The sequence below is a fragment of the Puma concolor genome, chromosome E4, assembly GCF_028749965.1.
Source record: "Puma concolor isolate L17-30 chromosome E4, mPumCon1.1.hap2, whole genome shotgun sequence".
Classification (NCBI taxonomy): domain Eukaryota; kingdom Metazoa; phylum Chordata; class Mammalia; order Carnivora; family Felidae; genus Puma; species Puma concolor.
In genome coordinates, this window is record NC_141683.1 from 55,718,296 (window position 1) to 55,739,781 (window position 21,486).

A 21,486-nucleotide genomic window follows, 5' to 3' on the forward strand; every position below is an offset into this window, starting at 1 on the left:
TAGTAAAAGCAACTCAGAGACAAAGCAGTAGAATGCTCAGGTGCCCATGGGCTTGGCTCCACCTAGGCTCCTTTCTCTCCCACATCAGAGGTATCTATTTCTCATCCTCGCCTCTGCTCCTCGTCACCAAACTTCCTTCTTTCTGCAACTCATTGCAGTCCCAATTCTTCTGGAGCCCCCAGTGCTGTGACTAGCTTGCTAGCATCTTAATTATATCTGGTAACTCTTTTTCACTCCTTTCCTGTTGGACTTCCCTGTGTTATCTGGCACCCCTTGGGAACCTCCTATTTCCTAAAACTCTGCCCTTGGTCTCTGGGACACTTTCTCCTGGTTTCTTCTCAGTTTAATTGTCAACCTTCTCTTTCTAATCCTTTGTTGACATTCTCCAAGCCTACCCACTTGGGTCCCTCTCTTTACACACTGCAGCACAACACCGTCTCCTTGAATTATCTCACTGATATCATTAGCTTCAAATACCACCGTCAGACTGTTGACTCCTAGAAATGAACCTCCAGTCTAGTCTCTCTTCATAGGGTCCAACTGTATATTCAGCTAGAAGTTAAAAAGATTTACCAACCTTGCCTGGATTTTTGCAAAAGCCTCTACCTGGTCTCCCTCCAACTGGTCTTTCCTCCTTCCACTCAGCTGTTTGTTTCTCAAACCCAGTTCTGGTCATGTTTTTCTTCAGCCTGCTGAGTAAGTATTGCACATCCACATAATATCATAGCTGGTATTTTGTACGTGCCTTTATGATTACACCTATCATATGGTATTGTAATGCTTTGTTTGCATATCTGTCTCTCTCATTAGACTGTGAGTTCTAACTAAAAACTATTATCTATAAATCATCTTTGTAAGGCTTCCATGAAGCATAGAGTCTGGTATGTTTTAGGAACTCAAAGAATGAATGAAATAGTTAATGAATGAAAGCAAATGTTGGGTTGGGCTGAGATCCCTTCTTGTTAAACATTAACTCCTTTTAAAACCAACACTGCCACATTTCTTACTTCTTTGTCAGCTCCTTAATACATTATCCCTGTTGACTCTTGTGTAATATTCTACAAGTGGAGACACAGAAAACCTTAGACCAGCTTTGGAAGGGAATCTCTAAGCATAGAAAGAACCCTAACTAAAAGCATTCCAAGCACAGTTTCAGATCCGTCAGGTCATACTACGTTTACAGCTAGCTAATAACTAATATTTACTGAGAGCTATGTGCTCAGGTGCTGTACATAATCACTCCACTTAATCCTTACGGCAACCCTACGTGGTAGGTACACTAGCACCATCTTGATGGATGTACCGTCTTATCCATTCTTGTGCCCTGGTACCATCATGTACCAAGATGGAAGTACCATCCCAAGGGAACTCCGCCAACATGAGCACAGTGCCCATGCTTGTATCCGCTATGGTTCATCCCCCCGTAGAGGCTGCCCCTTTGCACTAAAGACAGTAGCAACAGCTCTTTAAAATTAGCTTATGGACAATTGTTCTAGGAAACCCCGTAGCTCAGGCTAGAGACCCCTTCCTCTCTCCTGTGCATACCTCCATCACAGCACTTCTAACATGTCATTGTGATTATCTGTCAGCCTACCTCTACTGTCCAGTTAGATCACAAACTTCTCAAGGACAAAAAATGATTATATTAATTGGGTTGTATCTACAGCACCCAACGTGATGCCTGTTGCTTGGTACGTTTTCAGCAAATATTTATTAAATTAAAGTAAATCAAATGGAGAAAAGCCCTAGGCTAACTGATGGCCCTAGGGGGCACAGAGGCCTGCTCCCAGAACTGGACACCTTCTATTTCTCTTCTGTTTCTCAATATTGAAACTGATGCCCTCTTTAACATAAAAATTTTACAGCCCCTCTGATAATCACTAATATGCAAAAGATAATAGTTTTTAGCTACAGTCCAGTTTCTGCACATCCTCACCAGCTAAAAAGACTTTATTCAGATTGACTTTCATTATTTTCTACTATTAACGTAGTTATGTTTGTTTTAAATGCATGTGTATATATGCAAAATATTTCAATATTGAATGCAACTTCTTCAAAAAAATTTTTTTAAATGTTTATTTTTGAAAATTAAAAATAGATCTACCCTATGACCCAGCAATAGCACTGCTAGGAATTTACCCAAGGGATACAAGAGTGTTGATGCATAGGGGCACTTATGCCTACTTTCAACAGTAGCCAAATTATGGAAAGGGCCTAAATAAATGTCCATCAACTGATGAATGTATAAAGAAATTGTGGTTTATATACACAGCGGAATACTACGCAGCAATGAGAAAGAATGAAATATGGCCTTTTGTAGCAACATGGATGGAACTGGAGAGTGTTATGCTAAGTGAAATAAGCCATACAGAGAAAGACAGATACCATATGTTTTCACTCCTATGTGGATCCTGAGAAACTTAACAGAAGTCCATGGGGAGGGGAAGAAAAAAAAAAAAAAAGGTTAGAGGGGGAGGGAGCCAAACCATGAGAGACTCTTAAAAACTGAGAACAAACTGAGGGTTGATGGGGGGTGGGAGGGAGGGGAGGGTGGGTGATGGGTATTGAGGAGGGCACCTGTTGGGATGAGCACTGGGTGTTGTATGGAAACCAATTTCACAATAAATTTCATATTAAAATAAATAAATAAATGTTTATTTTTGAGAGGGGGGAGGGGCAGAGAGAGAGGGAGACAGAGGATTCAAAGCAGACTCTGCACTGAGAGTGGAGAGCCTGATGTGGGGCTCAACCTCACCAACTGTGAGATCATGAACTGAGCTGAAGTCAAACATTTAACTGACTAAGCCAACCAGGTGCCCTGAATGCAACTTCTAAATGCACCTCTCTACCCCCAGAGATCATGATATGGCTCCACTGAGAATTCCTGGGTTTCCCAGTTTTGCTCTGGTCAGCCCCTTCCTCAGGCAGCCCCTTAGATCTCGTCTCGTGACTGGGCTTTACCACAGATGACCAGGCTTCCAAGATACTGAACTCCTGCTCTTGACATTTCCAAGTATCTCTTTCCCCATCTCCACACACATCTCTACCTCCCTCTCTACTGCTGCACTCCACTTTGTTAGGACTCCAATTGCTGACCAAAACTCTAGGGCTGACAGGTATAAGACTTGTTCACTGCCTTTGCCACTCTCTTGGGTCTAGTCTGCCTTCCTACCCTCTACCACCCACCTTTGAAGCCTTGTCTATCCCGGTGGGCAAGCTTCACACCAGGACCTACCTCCTCTTGCTCCTCTCTGCGCTATCAGTCCACAGACATGACACAATCCAGTAACCTTGAATGTCTAACAGGCTAAAAGAAGAAAGGCCTCTGTTTGATGCCAGCACGTGTCATTTCCCACTCTGGGAAAACCCAACACGATGAGGCTGGGTTTTGTTTGGTTTGAAGCCAGTTTTATCCCTTAGATGGTAGAGGATTCCATGGAGAGAACTGCTATTTTGAACATAATTCTAACAAGGTTGAGGTGATCGGTTGATAGGAAATCTTAGATATTGTGTTGACCAAGAGATGGACACTGTTCACAATCAGAGGCAGAGCAGGATAGAGGAAGGAGCTTCTGGTATGTGCTCAGAAAGACCCAAGTTCAATTTCCGACTACATACTCAGAAAGACCCAAGTTCAAGTTCCAAAGTGTGAGTTATTTAGCCTTTGTGAGACCCAATTTCTTCACTCATATTTGGAGATAATAACCCTAACCATTTTGAAGGGTTATTGTAAAGATAAAATGTGAACTCACCAACAGTGTTGACCATGTAGTAGAGAACACAGTAAAAACTTATCTGATTACCCTCTTTATCAGCATCCAGTATGAGGTTGGTAAATGTTAGTTTATCAGATTTCCAAATGTTAAATGAAAACATGTGTTTGCTCCTGTGGTCAGAGACTCTAAGTGAAAACCTTGAGCACAATTGTATCATTTCTTATAAGATTTTTTTTTTTTTGCCATCTGAATAATTAAACATCTTATTCTTTAAAAACTAATGGGTCATGATAGAAAATGGGTTTAAAAGCTAAACAATCACAAAAATATATATATGAGGACCGTTAAGCATATGAAAACAAGTTCAGTCTCATAATTAGAGAACTAAAAATTTCAACGACACAGAGATATTTTTCATCTCTAAAATTAGTTTTAAAATAAAAATTATTACAGTCGTTGTTGAGGCTGAGAGTAATAGGCGCATGCATGCATTTGTAGTGGTAATATAAATTAGAAAACTCTTATGCAGGGACATTTTTCAATTTCCAATAAATGTACATATGAGCTTAGCTTAAAAAATATGGGACACTTCACAAATTTGCATGTCATTCTCATGCAGGAACCACGCTAATCTTCTCTCTGTCCTAATTTTAGCACATGTGCTGCTTTTACTAAGACAGATACGTTTATCCTCATTATGTGGCACAGGAAACCAGGACTCAAAGAAGTTAAGTAACTTGACCAAAATTATACAGTTATAAAATATCACAATTCTGGGTTTATCTCTGCAGTTGCATCAACCCAATATGGTAAGAATGTTATCTCATACTTATCAGAAGGTCTAATAGGTCGTTACATACAAATTTGATGAACAAAAAAGAAAAAATAATAATTACTCAGTAAATGGCCTTTACTTGATAGCAGCAGTTGAAACGAACAACGTGAAGAGGGGTGGTATTTAAAGAGGTTTTGGTTTTTTTATAAAACAATTATCTTGGCCTTTGCAGCAGGTCAATGTCATGAAAAAGAAAGTTGGGGTACAGTTCGCTTAGATTAAAACAAGCACAACTGCAAAGTGTCCTCCCTGATTTTTTTTGGCTTTGAGAAGACCAGCCATAATAGACATGTTGGGAACAAACTGGGGAACTTGAATATGGACTGAGTGGAGATAAAAATAAGGAATTATTATTCACTTTTCGTTGTGTGTGATAACAGAAACTGTCCTTTAAAGGAGAATTTTTTTTAATTAAAAAAAATAATTTTTTTTAAAAGTTCTTTTACTTTGGAGCTACATGCTGAACTATTCGGTGGTAAAATGTCATGATGTCTTTATTTTAAAATGGTTCAGTAAAGCGATTTGTAGATAGAGGGAATGTGGCAAAATATTGACCACTGCAGACTCTAGGTGGAGGATATATAGGTGTTCTTTGTGGTATTATTCTATTTCTCTGTCTGTTTGAATATCCTCAGAATAAATTACATATGAAAGAAGAGGCCCTTGGGAAGCTCTGATCCAAAGGGAGGGCTCTAGAATTGTTCCACGGGGCTTGGTTCCTGGCCCTGTTCCTTACAAAGACTGGGAGGACTAACACTCACTGAAACCTAGGTTTGGCAAGATGGTCACTGGCTGGAATCTGGCTAAAGGAACCTTAATAAGAAGAAAGTAGGGTCGTGTGTACGGGCTTGAAAAAATGAACAGCCTGAGAAAAGCTGTTAGAACAGCAATTTTCACCAAAAGGGCAAAAGAGCGTTAGTTGATGGCAAGTCATTGTGAGAATGAAGTCACACAACTGTCAGGAAAATGAATTTCAGGTCAGTCTGCATTTCTGGAAGCAGATAATCCAGAACGAGGGGAGTTGAGAGTCCCTCAGGCACATCGGGCCAGGTGCATCTGGAGTTTGAGATTCCACTCTGAGTGCCTTGTTTTGAGTGGCCCTGTGTGGGTCCAGAGAGGGTGGCTGGGTCGTGTCATATTGGCCAAAGAACCTCAGGATCAGAAGTTTAAAAAAGACTAAGAGGAACATGGGTGGTGCCATCAAATATTTCATGGGTTTTGTGCAAGACGGACTAGCCCTGTGTAGGCAGCTTCATAAAAAAGAACCAGGTACACTTGTTACAATAAAATGAAGACTTTTTGTAAAGATGCCAGGGAAGGACTGCCTTTGCTAAATGGAGAGCATTGTGTGCACCGTTCATCGTTCATCGCTCTCCTTTCACGCTAAGAGAACAATGGTAAATTTGAGACAAAGAGAGAGGAAAAACAAGACAAAGTTCTTCAGAAGTTTGAAATGCTACATAAGCTGAAGCAAGGTTTCTATTTGCTGGTACTAGCATTTTGATAGCAAAATTTCCAAGGGCTGGAGATAAAATTTATCTGCGCTGGATGCTTGCCTAACGTTTGCCGTTTGCAAGCACTGTGTTGTCCATGTTCACGAAGACAAATAATTACATTGATAGTTTATCCAAAGCTAGATAGCCCTGGTCACTTTTCAAAGTTTTTATTTGTTTGCTTGTTCCATCTTGTTTTGTTTTTGAGTCAGTGAAACATTCATGTGGTTTAAAATTCAAAGAATAGGGGCGCCTGGGTGGCTCAGTCAGTTGAGTGTCTGACTCTTGATTTTAGCTCAGGTCGTGATCTCACGGTTCTTGAATTCTAGCCCTGCGTTGGGCTAGACAGTGTGGAGCCTGCTTGGGATTTTCTCTCTTACTCTTTCTCTCTCTCTGACCCTTCCCTGCTTATGCTTTCTCTCTCTCAAAATAAATAACCTGAGAAATGAAATTTAAAAAATAAAAATAAAATTATTTATTCAAAGAATAAAGGAATACTATGAAATATCTCCTCCCTCTGCCAATTTCTGGGCTCCAGCCATACAGTCCCACTCCTCAGAGCCAACTAATGTTAGCCAAAATCTTGTTGTTGCATGCATGCCTTACTCTTTACCTAATTTTCTCAATGTGAGAGTCTAGGAAGCAAGGGTTTCCTGACTCTTTGGCTATGTGACCCATAAGATGCTTTCTGTTACACAGGACCAAGTAGAAGCCAATCCCAAGGGATTTAGGAACAAGTATTCCTTGAAACAGCAAACACCAGCAAATGCCTAACTTCGCTATTCTGCAGTTTACTGGCCAGGAAGTGAAATGCCTCGCCAAAGACTTTGCAAGGGAAAGATAACATCTGTGGGGGTAAATATGGCTATTTCTTCTCTGACCAACTTTTCCAGCAAAGTTATACAATTGCATCTTTGTTCTTGTCCAGAGAGCTGGATAGCTGGTGCTATGGAACACCATATTGTATGTCATATACTATTGTTGGTATCACTGGGGATTTATAGTGGAGAGTAACTCATGCTTATTTACATATTGGCCCATCCACACGCTCTTCATTTATGTCTCTCTGTGTTATTTCCCCAATGGAAACAAGTTCCTAATACCTAATACCACTGCCCCCAATTCAGGGAACTCAAGCTCCTATTTTCTCATATTGCTTGGCAACTGGGAATGGACTTTTCTTGTAAATATCTTTCAAATATGCATCTGGGAGGCTCCTGTGGGGATATGCTGTTAGCATGAGATATCATTCTCATCCTCATTAAGTGATACATTTTTCTAGAGAGACAAGAATTACATGTATGAAACAGGGATTGTACTTAGGGCTCTCAGTCTTTAAGAGTGTAAAAGTTTCCTACGATGAAAAAGTTTAAGAACCACTGATATCGACTATTGTTCTCAGTCACCACACTAGAACACTGGCAAACACCAGAACGTTATTCTTCTTGATGAGATTTTGGAAACACCCTTGTACTCCAGATGGGGACTTCTTGAGACTTAGGAAGCAGTCTATCTGACTAAGCATATAATATTCAAATTACCTCAAAAACTCCAAATAATTGTGCTTGGGACATGTATTTCTCCCTAATTCAGGGGTACAGATACCCCAAATCCTTTTACTGGATATGTTCATTTACAAAAGAAGAAAGAAACATTTTTATCCATGGTTTGTCTGTCCTTTGGCAATGATCTGAAGTGGAATCATGATTCATGTGTGCTCTGAGAGGAAGTGCGTATTACTTCCGGAATTACTGAACCCTAACTGAACTGAAACCAAGAATCATAGCCTACCAGAAACATAGGGCAATCGATCAAGTTTTACTGGTTTTGGGGGGGTTTGTGTGTGTGTATAAGAAATGAGGTCAATTTAGGTACCAGGCCATTTGTTAAAGATTCCTGAAGCCTGTTCTTCAAATACAGTCAGCACAGAGGTTGGTTCTCGCATGTTGGCCCAGCGTCCATTTAGCCAGGATTTGGGGATTCTACAAGGCTATTGTACCCTAAAGAAGGGAAGGGACCTTTTATATATGAGCCTGAAGGTGGGTATGGACCACTTGTGCCTATAAATACAATATTTGTAAGCCTAGAGTTTTCTTCTGTCTCCCTCACACTGCTGACACATGGACCAAGACAGAGCTGAAGGTGTACATTCTCCAACCAAAGTAACAAAATGACAAAATACAAGCACATGGTTTAGACACGATGGAGCAAAGATTAGATGAATATCTGATTACACACAGGGCGCTAAATGACATCACGTGAGCGGGGCAAGACAAGGCACGGTTCCTGTCCTTGACGGTTGCAACCACTAACCACTTGCCATTTTCCCCATTGCATCACAGTATCCTCTTGTCATCTGCCAGTTAACTGACAGAGATAAGGACAGAAAGGTGACCTCCATTTCCCTTTCATTATGTATTCATAATAGGTTAACCCACTGAGGGACTTCCCAGAGCCATCTCCAGCCCTCTGCTCTGAAGAAGAGCTGAAATAATTTTCACAGGAAATTCACGTCTTAGAAACAGAAGGGTGTTGTCTATTACACCACAATTATGAATCCTAAAAAAATAAAATTAATGACACTTGAAATGTTCCACTTGAATCAGCAAGTCTTTATCATCTTGTAAATTAGACCACTTGTATTTAGGAAAAGTGAGAAGAAGATTGTCAAGAGCTAGAATTCTAGCAACTCCCAAGAAGGCAAAAGTGAGTCACCTTTTTGGCGACAGGTGGGTATTTATGAGAATGCGCTAGCATCAGAAACAGGCTTGGTTAACTTGTTTTCTCTTGGTGAGTCTGGAAGAGGATGAGCTCCAACCACTCATTGCCTCATTGTCTTGCCTACCGGCTCCTTTCCGGGCAAGGAAGAGAGCTGTGTCTCCTGCAGAGATTTGTAGGTATCTGCCAACAGTCCATGGAAGACAGCTGTCCTGGGGCCCAGAATGGGCAATCTGTAGTGAATGCTCTCTGGGGGATGGTGCAAGAAGAAGGAAAAGCAAGGGCTTCTTAGAATCTATTTTTAAAGAAATTCAAAGTATCTAAAGGTCACCAAAGGCTTTTGTTCAACCTTATAAAACAGATTCAAAGTTCACATAAGAATTCCTTTTAGGAGAACCATCTTTAAGCTTCTACAAATCTTGTCAAGGAGGTCAGAAAAGAGTACCTAGAAGCAAAACTCAAGTATTAAAAGTCGTGGCCAATTAAATAAAAAGTGAATATAAAATGTGTCTGCAGTTGTAATGTGAGTCAAAGGGAAAAGAGGATTCGATGCTTAGAAGACTTTTCAGGGACACTTATATGGTTCTGTCTTCAAACAAACAGACTCACATGATCTTACAAAAAGTTGCAATAGTACTTGCATGTCAAAATGAACCTTCATTTTATGAAATGATTTAATTTAGGGTTCCTTAAATTCCTCATCATCCTGACCTCTTCTTCAAACGTGATTCTAGTTACAAAAAAGTTGGTTAATCTTCAACTTTTCCAAAAGACACATTGCTTGAAGGAGAGTAAATTAGTGCATGAAATAACATCTTTCTATTGGAAGTCACTGAATGTAAGGGACTTGGGAGTCCTGAATTCTCTGCAAAGCTCCTCGCTCCAGCTGAGTGAGAGCTAAGAGATGTCACAAGACCACAGACCTAGGATCCAGTTCAGTCTCGTCACTGGAATGAGGAAACAGAGGTCCAGGGTCACAGGCACTGATGGACTGAGGACCAGAATCCAGCTCTCTTTAATCCTAGCTCAGTGTCCCCTCACTGTGCCAGGTGGTCGGCCAACTCAGGGGGTTTGCATCTCTTACCAGTGTTTACCGACAACAAGAGCCTGTGTCATGAAACGCCAGAGTCAATGTAAGTGAACTAGAAGAAATCCCCATCACTTACAGAGATAGGCTCTTTCCATTTACTTGGTTCTTACCGATAATTACTGATAACATATAAAGGTTAGCTGACTCCAGAAAAATACTAGAAGTCGCGGCTGTCATCGATGAGAAGAGTTAGGCAGTGACGGGCAGGAACGTTCACGGGGATGAGTCAGCCTTCTGGCACTTGGAGCATTTCCACAGGCGGTGTCACACAGGCGGGCGGCAGCTTCGGCAGCAAGCGCTTTGGCAGGGACGCGTCTCAGCTTTATAAACTGCTGGGGCCAGAGCCCTGTCAGCAGTTGTTCTGGGCTGATCAAAGGTGAAGGCTGCTTGTACTGAGTGTCTGACTCTCAGGTGCGGGGGCGAGGTGGTGGGCAGGCAGAACGCTTCTCTGGTTTTACAGGTGGGAACACGGAGGCCCAGACCGTTTAAACAATTTGGCCAGTCCTGTACAGCAAGCCGAGGCGCTGAAGTCAGGCCTCATTGCTTCTAGGCTGGTGCTTTTACAAACACCTCGGGGAAGGTTAGAATAACCGAAGTGAAGCTTAGAGATGTCACAGTAGGTCCACCAGGCTTTAGCTCATAGCCAGCTCCGTAAGCACTCTCCCTGAAGTCCTCCTCCAAGACTGCTGCCCTTGGATGGACTCTAGGGGCAAGAGCCATAATACGTCCAAGAACATAATGTGCTCATGTTATGTACACAAAGTCTGGCTCTTACATCGGTAATTGAAATACACTCCCAGCATTAATAAATTGATGAAAGGCATCTTATCGCACTGCCCTATAGAATTACAAAATAAACATTCTTGCTGAGGGAAGGGCATGTAAGTGTGTGTGTGTGTGTGTGTGTGTGTGTGTGTGTGTGTGTGTATTACTCCTTTGTGAGGCAGGCCTGAAAAAGTCCAGGTTCAGGGTAAACTCAGAACGAGTGTGTGACTGGAACAGAGAACACTGTGACCGGCCGTAGGTGTCGGTCACCCAGTGTTCTTCTGGCTTCAAGAAAATGAGGTGGTTGCAAACCGGTGAACAGCAGAGTGTGCGCTTTCCTTGGGTGGATGCTCTTAGCTCGAGGCCCTTCAGACCCTGGGGCTAAATGAGAGCCATGACCGAGGCCGGTATTTGTGGCTACCTAAGAAGGGGTTCACTGGGACTTGGCAGCCTTTGGCTGCACTCACATGAATGTCTCCAAACCTCAGCTGTTTACCATTTACCATCCCAGCAGGATACCCCTTCTATCTTCACATTTCGTCTCTGGATGCCTTCTCAGACAGTTCTGGCTCTAGTGCCCCTGAAGCCTCCCAAGATGGAGCTCAGACTTTTCCATTTGAGTAAGCATAGAAAGTGACCCTGATTTGCCTTACTGTGAGTATCAAATGAAAGAAAAATTGGAGGTGGCTTCAGTTAATACGGGAGCATGTGAGACGATGGATAAAGCCGCTAAAATGATAGCCTATGCTGTACCAAACCCCTGAGTTGCACCACCCCAAGGAATGACCCACACCCACCTTCACCAACCCAGTGTTGGCTTCTCTAGAAGATGAGACACAGGTCAACACTGAAGCTGGAGTTAGATGGTATCCTTTTTTTCTATTAATAGCAAGTGGACATAAGAATAACGCAGGGCTGCTGCCAGGAGAAGCAGGTGGTTTAGGAACCTGTGGGGTGGAAGGTTCAGGCCTTCGGCGAGGCCATTCCAGGGTTGTGGGCATGCAACTCCTTCCCCACGTTAACTGGTACTGTTAGGACTGCCTGAGATGGGATGATCTACTTTGTGCCCCATTTCCATGAAGATTCTTCAGCAAGTAGATTATGGGGCTCTTTAGAAAGAATGAGGCGGGGCCGTATGGCATGGAGAGGACCCAGGAAGGAAAATGGCACAGATAAAGGCCAGTGAAGCCTGGGGAGGGGACAGGTGGGCTGGTGTGAAGGGAGCATGTCAAGGCCATAAGCAGCATGTGAAACAGGCCATAAGCAGCATGTGAAAAGAGAAAGGGGCAGACAGTGGGAACGTGTTCAGATAATTTAGAACCTATTTTAGGGATTAAACTTTTCATCCTACTACTGTGGGGGTTGTATGTCCCCCAATACAAGTACTCTAAAAATGCAAACCTGTTGAGATGTCATTACAGGAATGTTTGGATTCAGTCTTGGCTTTTGGTGGAGGAAGACTCATCATTCTGTTTGGAAGAAGCAAGAAAACACATTAGTTATGTGACCAAAGCTCGGTGGAAAGGAATGTACCTTTATACATTTTAAAACACAGATGGTGTCTTGAGTCTGGCACCTGTTAACCTGGCGCTTAGACCGCTTGGCTGCAGTGCGAGATGACTGGACCAGAGGCTGCTGCATCTCAGGTTCTTCTTGCTTTATGGATTTTGATAAAAACTTCATTGAAAAAATATCTTATTCACTGTCAGAACATGTATGGTCTAAAAACAGAAGGAACCAAGAATCCTCCAGTGTCCAGAAAAACATAACAACTCTTCCAGATCAGTAATCTACCCTCCAAGTGCAAAGCAGAATATTTTGGTTAGAACCTTTGTATTTCATTTCATTTCATCTCATTTCATCTCATCTCATTTCATTTCATTTCATTTCATTTCATTTCATTTCATTTCATTTCATTTCATGTATTTTTGCTTTAAAAATCCCTTTTTATTCCCATCAATATAATTCTGTTTGACTCATTTCTCTACTTTTGAGTGTTACTAAAGCAAAACAGAAACCATTTGGAAACACTTTGTTGTTAATCCAACTTCGATTAAGTAAAATTTTATACAGATTTTTACAGTTTTTTTAGGTTTTTTTTAAAGTTCTTATTTTAATCACCTGGTGCTCATCACAACAAATGCATTCTTTAATCCTCCTCCCCTATTTCACCCTCCAATTTTAGAGAAAATGTCTTCACCACATCCTATTTCTCCCGGCAGCTAAGGCTGTGGAAGTGACCCTCGACCAAAACGCATATGAGCCCAAACCATTTCTATATTAAATTGCTTAATTTCTAAAGGCTGACAAATCTGTAAACTTTGATGGGATATCTAAGTGTCTACACTCATTTCATGGTTTCTATTTCTACAAAGATTTTCCAAGATTATTTTTACTTTGTTACCAAAAATATGGCCCATCTGGCCAGTTTATTTTACTCAACTGTCATTGGAGGATTCAGTGGGACTAAGAAAAAAAAATCCCTTCTATCATCCATGTTGAGCAAACCAGAAGGTGGTATTTGTCAGACTGAATAATTTAAGGTTTGTTTGCACTATAATTCAACAAATATATATCCCTCCACTAATATTTCCTGTCTGTCTTTCTTTTTCCCTCTCTTCCTTCTTTCTTGCATTCCTTTCCTTCATTCCTTCCATTTTACACACATCCTTTAATTTTTACAATGGTTACAATTTAAGTCACTTTTTTTTTTGGGAATGAAAGAGAGAGAGAGAGAAGCGGGGCTCACTCAAAGCAGGACTCAAGCTCATCCCATGTGGGACTTGAACTCATGAACTGTGAGATCATGGCCTGAGCCAAAGTCAGATGCTTAACAACTGAGCCACCCAGGCACCCTAAAGTCACTTTTTAAAAACTATTTTTTCAGTAAGTACAATTCTACCTGAGACTCATAAACTGTGAGGACCAATTTAATAAGCTGCAGACAGAACCAGGATCTTACTTTATAGTCACACTAGCTAAATCTCAAACAGAAGTGGTCTGTTTTCCTTCAATACATTGAAAAAAAAATGACGAACCTAATGATACTTCAGGTTAGTGTTGACATGATTTTAGGGTTGGCTCAACCCTTAGTCTAGCTCAAAAAGAATAAATCAGCTAATTGTTTAAAATCAACTAATGATTCTGGAATTTGGGACTTTATTTAAAATACCAAACTTGCAAGATAAATAAACTGGGGCAACAAATTTCAAAAATGCTTTCATTGGAGCGTGAAACTTTTGCTCAGAAATCTCAGACTTTAGATATTTCAGTTTTCCATTTAAAGTTGATAAATAATATTTAGTCGAATTCCTTTTATTATGGTGTCACAGGAGCCTTTTAAAAGTATACAGTCAGTGTAGGTCAATGTTATCAGTGCTGGAGCCTGTCGAGTTCAAATACACTACCCACTTCCTCCCTGACCCTATCTCTTGGGGCCAGGCACCCAGGACATGGGCTTCATGCCTCTGAGTCCACATCTCAGCTTGGAGTGAATTTCATAAAAAGAATCATAGCATCTACTGCTGTCCAACATAAACAGTAGGTTACCAAAAACAAACAAACAAAAAAACCAAAAAAACCCACAACTATTTGTTTTCCCATATTATTTCCTTCTATATGGGGGAAAAAAGTTGAAGATTGTCATTAGATCACATATAACTTTTTTGATTGGTCACATTAAATCTGACTATGACTGTAAAGCAAGTCTACCTATATTGGTGCCTTATCCAGGATGAGTTTGCAGTTTGAGTTTTTTAATGAAGTAAAAACGGAGTCTTTCTTCCCTTTCTGAGAGCTGAATACAGAAGAAAAAAAAAAAACACCCTGAAATCCAACTCATCAAAAATCTGACTGGATTTTATTTTTTATGTACTTGACCTTGTTAAGAAAGCAGCAAATGACCACCACACAAACTGATGACAGCAATTTTTTTTTTTTTTTTTTTTTTTTAGTAAAAAGTAGCAGAGGATGTCCTGGACTGAGAACAGATTATGTGGGATCTCCCATATCTTCTCAACACAGAAGTCATGTGCATGGAGAATGTGTACTCAGTTCTGCCTGAGTTACCAAAGGAATCTTCTTTCCTCCCCCTCGTACTGTTCTTGGGGAGGTGGAAAGGCAGATTATACTTTCTACCATAATTTCAATAGTTGTTCAAGCAAAAGGATGAAAACAACGATTTTGGTCTAACTATCTTGTTTAAACAGGAAATGAAACCAGTCAAGAAGCCTATTCTCTAAGCATTCCCTGAACATTCTACTTCCTATGTTTCTCAATCCACTGTCCTGTGTCCCCAAACTGATGTAATAAGAATTAAAATGATGTCCAGGGGCGCCTGGGTGGCGCAGTCGGTTAAGCGTCCGACTTCAGCCAGGTCACGATCTCGCGGTCCGTGAGTTCGAGCCCTGCGTCGGACTCTGGGCTGATGGCTCAGAGCCTGGAGCCTGTTTCCGATTCTGTGTCTCCCTCTCTCTCTGCCCCTCCCCCATTCATGCTCTGTCTCTCTCTGTCCCAAAAATAAATAAACGTTGATAAAATGATGTCCAGATTGAAATCTTAGACTTACCTATGACTCATTAAATTCTCAAAGGATAGCTTCAGATTATGAGGGATTATCAAAGTTCTTGGTTGTACCTGAGGAAGAAAATCTCATTTAGAGCAGTGCCCCAACCTCTATTCCAATTTAAATAAATAATGCACCACCTTAGCGAACTCAAGTTGTATCTAGTATTAGAATCATTCACATATTCTTTTGTGACATGAATGAACCAGAGGGGATCACCTACCCACAACTCATAAGGTCTATGCTCTTCCCAGGTTATCAGCTTTTAAAGTTAGAAACCTCAAGATTGGTAAACCCTCCCATTCTCTTCGTGGAGCTCACCTCCAATATCCTTCAGGTCTCAGAGCACCTGTCAGCCCCTCTCAGACACCACTGACTCCCGGACCACTGTTAGGTAGTCCTCTGCCTTCCATTCTCACTGTTCCCTAGGCTTCCTCTATCAGAATATTCCTAAGGTTTTTATTGTATTTACTTGCTTGATGTCTGGTTTCCCTCATAGACTTTCAGCCTCACCACATGTCTCTGTTTTTGTACTTCCAGGTTCTAACACAGTGACTGTTTAAGAAGTATTTGTTGATCAAATTTGTGAAATGAATGAACCCCTTTTGAAGCACACTGGAAAGTTTTAAGTGTGTCCTTCACATAGGACTAAAGTAAATTATACGGTTACAGTATTCCCGATTAAGACATTATTTTCTTGAACTTTTCCAGGTTTGTTACTAGCACTAGACATTGGTTTTCTTTTGGGGCTCAGGCTTTCACTGAGAATCATATTCCCCCCATTATTTCTCAAAAGGTATTGTAGCCATGACAATGAAAAGACAGTAACAAAATGTGAGTGCAGATGTTCAGCTGGGCTACTCATTGAGTGACTTGCGATTTAAATTCATGACAGAGCAAGGGTGCCTGGTGGCTCAGTCAGTTAAGCGGTTAAGTGGTAAAGTGGTTAAGCATCCAACTTCAGCTCAGGTCATGATCTCAAGGTCTGTGAGTTCAAGCCCCATGTCCGGCTCTGTGCTGACAGCCCAGAGCCTGGAGCCTGCTTCAGTTTTGTGTCTCCCTCTCTCTCTGCACCTCCCCTGCTTGTGTTCGTTCTCTCTCTCAAAACTAAAAAAATAAACTTATGACACAACAAAACTGCAAATTAAGGACCTTCAGAAGTGCTTGCAAATAGAGAAAAATCTGAATATTAAATCTATAGAAATGCCAAGCACCTACTGTATTTAAGCAGATTGTTGTAACTCTTTAGTTGAGGGAAAGTGAGGGGAGGGGGAAGAAGGAATGATCCGGTAACCGGAGCATCTGGGAGTGGTGAGGGCAGCAAAGACTTCGGTGAGAACCTGAGAAGAGGTTTCTAGATACATAGAAGGGATGAGAATGAAGGAGACACACTGCTTTTTTCCAAGTTTCTTCTGAAGTTGGCTCCGTTCCAAAGAAATATGGAGGAAACTCTCTACCTTCTCCTGATTAGCATGACCCCTTTTCAAAAGCCCCTAAATCCAGCTAGTACTACTGTATGCATGAGTGGGCTACAGGGGCTCCCCCAGAACAAAGCTACCATTTTGTCCCTGAGAAGAAGTGCATCATGTGGTCAACTCCTATTCAGTCTTGAAAACCCTGCATGGTCTTCTTCTTGGAAGACTTCCTGGATATCCACTTTCCATGCTCGGCCCACCGGGTCCATTTCTGTTTCTATTCATCATTTTATTGTCATTATTTGTTTATCTGTTGGCTCCTTAAAGGCAAGGCTTATGTTTTATTCTTTTATTTACTTATTTTGCCTTCATAGCCTAAGCACCTGGCCCATGGTAAGCAATCAATACATATTTGTTTCAATGAACTGAATTACATAGACTTTTGAAACCAGTTAATTTACATATGTTAGAGAATGCCTCTAACTTCCTACAGTATGTTCACCTTGACATCCTACTTTGAAGGGGCTTGAAAGCGTGTATTAGAGAACAACGCAGATAACAGAAGGACTACAAAATAGATGTTTTAAGGGGAAGCTCAGCTGTTTGGAGCAGAGAAGTGGCAAGAGACAGTTTATATAAAAGTTAGGCGGATACCCCTGGTGACTCACAACCATAACTTTCAGTAGGCGTTACTTCCACACTAAATAGTTGAGCTCCTGGTGTGGGGTACTCATGCAGGTATATTAGTAGTTTATACATGCCAGGTCCTGTTTAGGATTTTTCTGTTTTCGGTATTCATCCACTTTATGCTTTTATTTTTTTAAATATTTTTCTAGTGCTCATCTTTTTGTAAATCCAGACACCATAAGATTCACCATCTCAGCGTACAACTCAGTAGTTTTTAGTAGTGTCACAAAGTCGGACAACCATTGCCACTATCTACTTCCAGAAGATTTTCATCAGCCCAGAAACTCTGTCCTCATTAGCACTCATTCTTCAAGTCTTTGGCAACCATTACCCGTTTTCTATTTCTATAGATTTGCCAATGCTGGACATTTCATATAATGAAATTAATATAACACGTGGCCTTTACTGCCTGGTTTCTTGTACATAACGAATGTTTTCAAGCTTTATCCAGGTTGTAGCATATAGAAGTACTTTCTTTTGATGGCTGAATAATATTCCATTGTATGGATTGAATCACATTTTGTTTACGCATTTATCAGTTGATAGACCGTTGAGGTATTTTCATTTTTTGGCTATTATGAGTAACGCTGCTATGAACATCCTTGTACAAATTTGTGTATGGACATATGTTGTCAGTTCTCTTGTGTATATATCTAGTATGGAATTGGTGGGTCATATGGTGACTCTACAGTTTGAGGAATTGCCAAACTGTTTCCTAAAGCAGCTGCATTGTTTTACATTCCCGCCATGTGTGGGGGTCCCAGTTTCTCCATATCCTTGTCAACACTTGCTGTTGTCCACTTTTTTATTACAGCTGTTCTTGTGGATATAAAATAATATCTCATTATGGTTTTGATTGCATCTTCCTAAAGGCTAATGATGCTATGGATCTTTTCATGTGTTCATTGGCCATTTATATATCTTCTTTGGAGAAATGTTTTTTGAAATTTCTTGTCCAATTTGAAATCGGGATGTTTGTTTTTTATTGTTGAGTTGTAAATAGGGTTTTTTGGGGTATATTTTGGATTCTTTTTTTTCCCATTCTGTGCATTGTGTTTTCATGTCCTTCATGGTGTTCTTTGCAGCAAAAAAGTTTTTAAGCTTGATGAAGTTGAATTTATGTATTTTTGTTGTTATTTGTGCTTTTGGTAACATATCTAAGAAACCATTGCCTTATTCAAGGTCATGAAGATTTACACCTGTTTTCCTCTAGAAGTTTTATGTTCCAGCACTTACAATTAGGTCTTTGATCCATTTGTAGTTATTTTTTGTATATGATGTGAGGAAGGGCACAGCTTCACTGTTGTGCATGTGAATATACAGTTGTCTAGGTACCATTTACATTAATTTATGTAAACGTAAATTACATTTATATTAAATTGTCTTGACACCTTTGTTAAAAATTAGCTGTTTGGGACCTCTTATTCTAATTCTTATGGAGACTCCGGATGTATGTAATTAAATTTGATTTTTTCTCGTTAATTTTTTTAACTGTTCAAAAATGTAAGGTTCTATTTCTGGACTCTCAATTCTGTCCCCCTGATCTATATGTTTATCCTTAGGCCAGTACCACAAAGTCCTGATTACTGTAGCTTTATAGTAAGTTTTGAAATCAGGAAGTGTGAGTCCTGTAACTTTGTTCTTCTTTTTCAAGATTGTCTTAATTATACTGCATCTATTGCATTTCCATATGAATTTTAAGATCTGCTTGTTGGTTTCTTCAAAAAACTCATATGAGATTTTGAGAACGATTGGACTGAACGTGTAGACCAATTTGGGAGTATTGCCAGCTTAACAATGCCAAGCATTCCAATCTGTAATTATGTTTTTTTTCCATTTGTTTAGGTCTTTTAAAATTTATTTATATGATATTTTATAGCTTCTGATGGACAAGTCTTGCATTTATTTTGTTAAATTTATTCCTAAGTATTTTAATTTTGTGATGCTATTGTAAATGGAATTGTTTTCTTAATTTCATTTTTGAATTGTTCATTGCTAATATATAGAAATAGAATTGATTTTTGTATACTATCTTGTATCCTGTAACTCTGCTATACTCATGTATTAGTTTTAATTGTTTTTTGTGGGTCCCTTAGGACTTTATGTATATAAAATTATGTCATTTGCAAAGACAGTTTTATGCCTTCCTTTCTAGTCTGGTTGCCTTTTATTTTATTTTTTTTTCTTGTCTTAACTGCCTTAACTGGAACATGCAATACACGTTAAACAGAAGTAGCAAGAGCGGACATCCTGGTCTTGTTCCTGATCTCAGGGGAAACTACCCAGTCTTTCTTCATGGAGTATGACGTTAGCTGTGGCTTCCAGAGACACACTTTATCAGGTCAAGGAAGTTGCTTCTATTTCTAGGACCGTTTCTCTATCTACCCCAGCAACTACTTCCAACCCCCTCCTGAGAAAGGAGGGTGGGGGTCTCAGTGAGTCCAGCAGCTATGCAGTACCCCCAACCCCAGGAGGAGGTTGAGGCTCTATTGCACATAGTGAAGCAGGGATATTTCATGCTCATTTTCTAACTTTCTATAGTTTCCCACCAGATGTGCATGCACTGGTTCTGACTTTCGTGTTTGAGGTCCTTCTTTTGGGGATCTGCAGCAAACGGTAAAACCACAGCATTTGGTTCTACTCCAGTCAGGTCCGGGCAAGGGCACAGGTCAAAGAGGTCTTGAGAAAGAGAACAGTGCCGAAGTTCCAAGTGAGCCAGCTGGCCAAGCCGGCTGGGGCCCCAGGGTCAGTGCATTCTAAATGTGGACACAGTGATTCCAGGAATAAAACCAGGAGAAGTCCCAATCCCAGTCTCCCAGATTCTGATAGTGCTAGCATTGAACACTGTGATCCTCATGAAGTAGAACATGAACACAGATTGTAACATTCAGATACACTTCTGTTGGTAGCTCAGTTACATTTCCGAATCCCACACAAAAGTTTCACAAAACTGCCGGTCTCTTTCATATCCCAGTAGTCAAAGCACTTTCGCCATTAACATGTCGAAGGAGCCTGTCACCTGTCACCTGTTTGTCTTCCACTTCCTGGCCCTTCCTCTTGTTGCACATCAGCCCAGAGTCAAAGGAGAATCATCGGATATCAGAATTGTTGAGACCCTGCTCAACTCCTACCCTAAACCTAACCATTTAGTAAAATTAACCTTTGACCCAAGCCGGACTGGCCCTAACCCTAACCCTCAAACAGACCCAAGTCCTAACTCTGACCTGTATGGCATCCGTGTGGACACGGTGCGGACACGGGCCTCTTTCTGTGGCAGATCTGACAGATGGTAGGGCTTTGTCCTGTGTCCTCCATTTCCCCTTGCTGTCCTCTTTCTTTTCTTTTTAATTAAAAAGATTTTTTAAGTTTATTTTTGTTGGGGGGGAGGGGCAGAGAGAGAGGGAGAGGGAGAATCCCAAGCAGGATCTGCACTGTCAGCGTGTTAGCCTGACTCAGGGCTGGAACTCATGCACCATGAGATCATGACCTGAGCCGAAATCAAGAGTCAGATGCTTAATGGACTGAGCCACCCAGGCGCCCCTCCTCTTTCTTTTCTTAATACTCCTTCATTCCCCACCATTCTGCATCCCCAGTTACAGACACCTCCCACTAGCTAGAAACTACTATAGAATCTCTCCTTAGCCTTTATGCTGAGGTGCTGGTTGAACTGATAGACCCAAAGATTAAGCTGCTTCTTTCATGACTGTAATGGTAGAGGCAGATTGTGTATGTGTGTGTGTTGTGTTGTGTTATGTTGTGTTGTGTTGGGGAAATTTGAGGGGGGAGAAGTTCCATAATCTCCTGAACCACTATAGGTGTGAGATTACCTTAGGATCTCAAAGTAAAGTGACTCAACTCATCTCTTTCCCTCTGACTCATCTGCCTTAATTTATCTTTTGGTTTGTTGCAAATGGGGAGGGTTTATCATATCGTGTCAGGTAATAGTACCCCCAGGGCCAACAGGTACTTATTTGCAGCCCTTATCAAGGCCTTCCCTGCAAAAAGCATGGTCTCGCATCACTGGGCTCTGGTGGGGAAGGGGTATTGCTGTGCCCTGGGATGCCCCAGCTCCTTCTGTCATCCCACTGACCTACCATTTTTATTTCTTGACATGTGGAGCATAGCTGCTTGCTTCTGATCAGCATGGGGTTACTCTTGTCCCTCCTGGCCTGAGGAGAGAGAGAAACAGAGAGAGGTAAGGAA

The 21,486-nt window shown here is 41.0% G+C and overlaps 1 protein-coding gene and 1 non-coding gene across 11 annotated transcripts in view; both read right to left on the reverse strand.

Moving 5' to 3' along the window:
• The window catches only part of CE4H1orf105 (chromosome E4 C1orf105 homolog), a 57,734-nt gene that overhangs the window by 10,641 nt on the left and 25,607 nt on the right, over positions 1–21,486 (reverse strand). For 7 of the 10 annotated variants that reach the window (XM_086693443.1, XM_086693440.1, XM_086693449.1 and 4 more), the window contains 3 exons: positions 21,378–21,452; positions 15,185–15,252; positions 12,019–12,086 (listed from right to left, as the gene is read on the reverse strand). In XM_086693443.1, coding sequence (XP_086549569.1) covers positions 12,019–12,086; positions 15,185–15,252; positions 21,378–21,452 — 211 coding nt within the window. Of the gene's footprint in view, positions 1–8,641; positions 10,556–12,018; positions 12,087–15,184; positions 15,253–21,377; positions 21,453–21,486 lie in introns of those variants that run through there. The other 3 variants (XM_086693444.1, XM_086693445.1, XM_086693446.1) reach the window with 2 other exon arrangements.
• LOC112863228 (U6 spliceosomal RNA) lies at positions 4,291–4,394 on the reverse strand. The gene has a single exon (XR_003223885.1). It is a non-coding gene; the product is annotated as a U6 spliceosomal RNA (small nuclear RNA).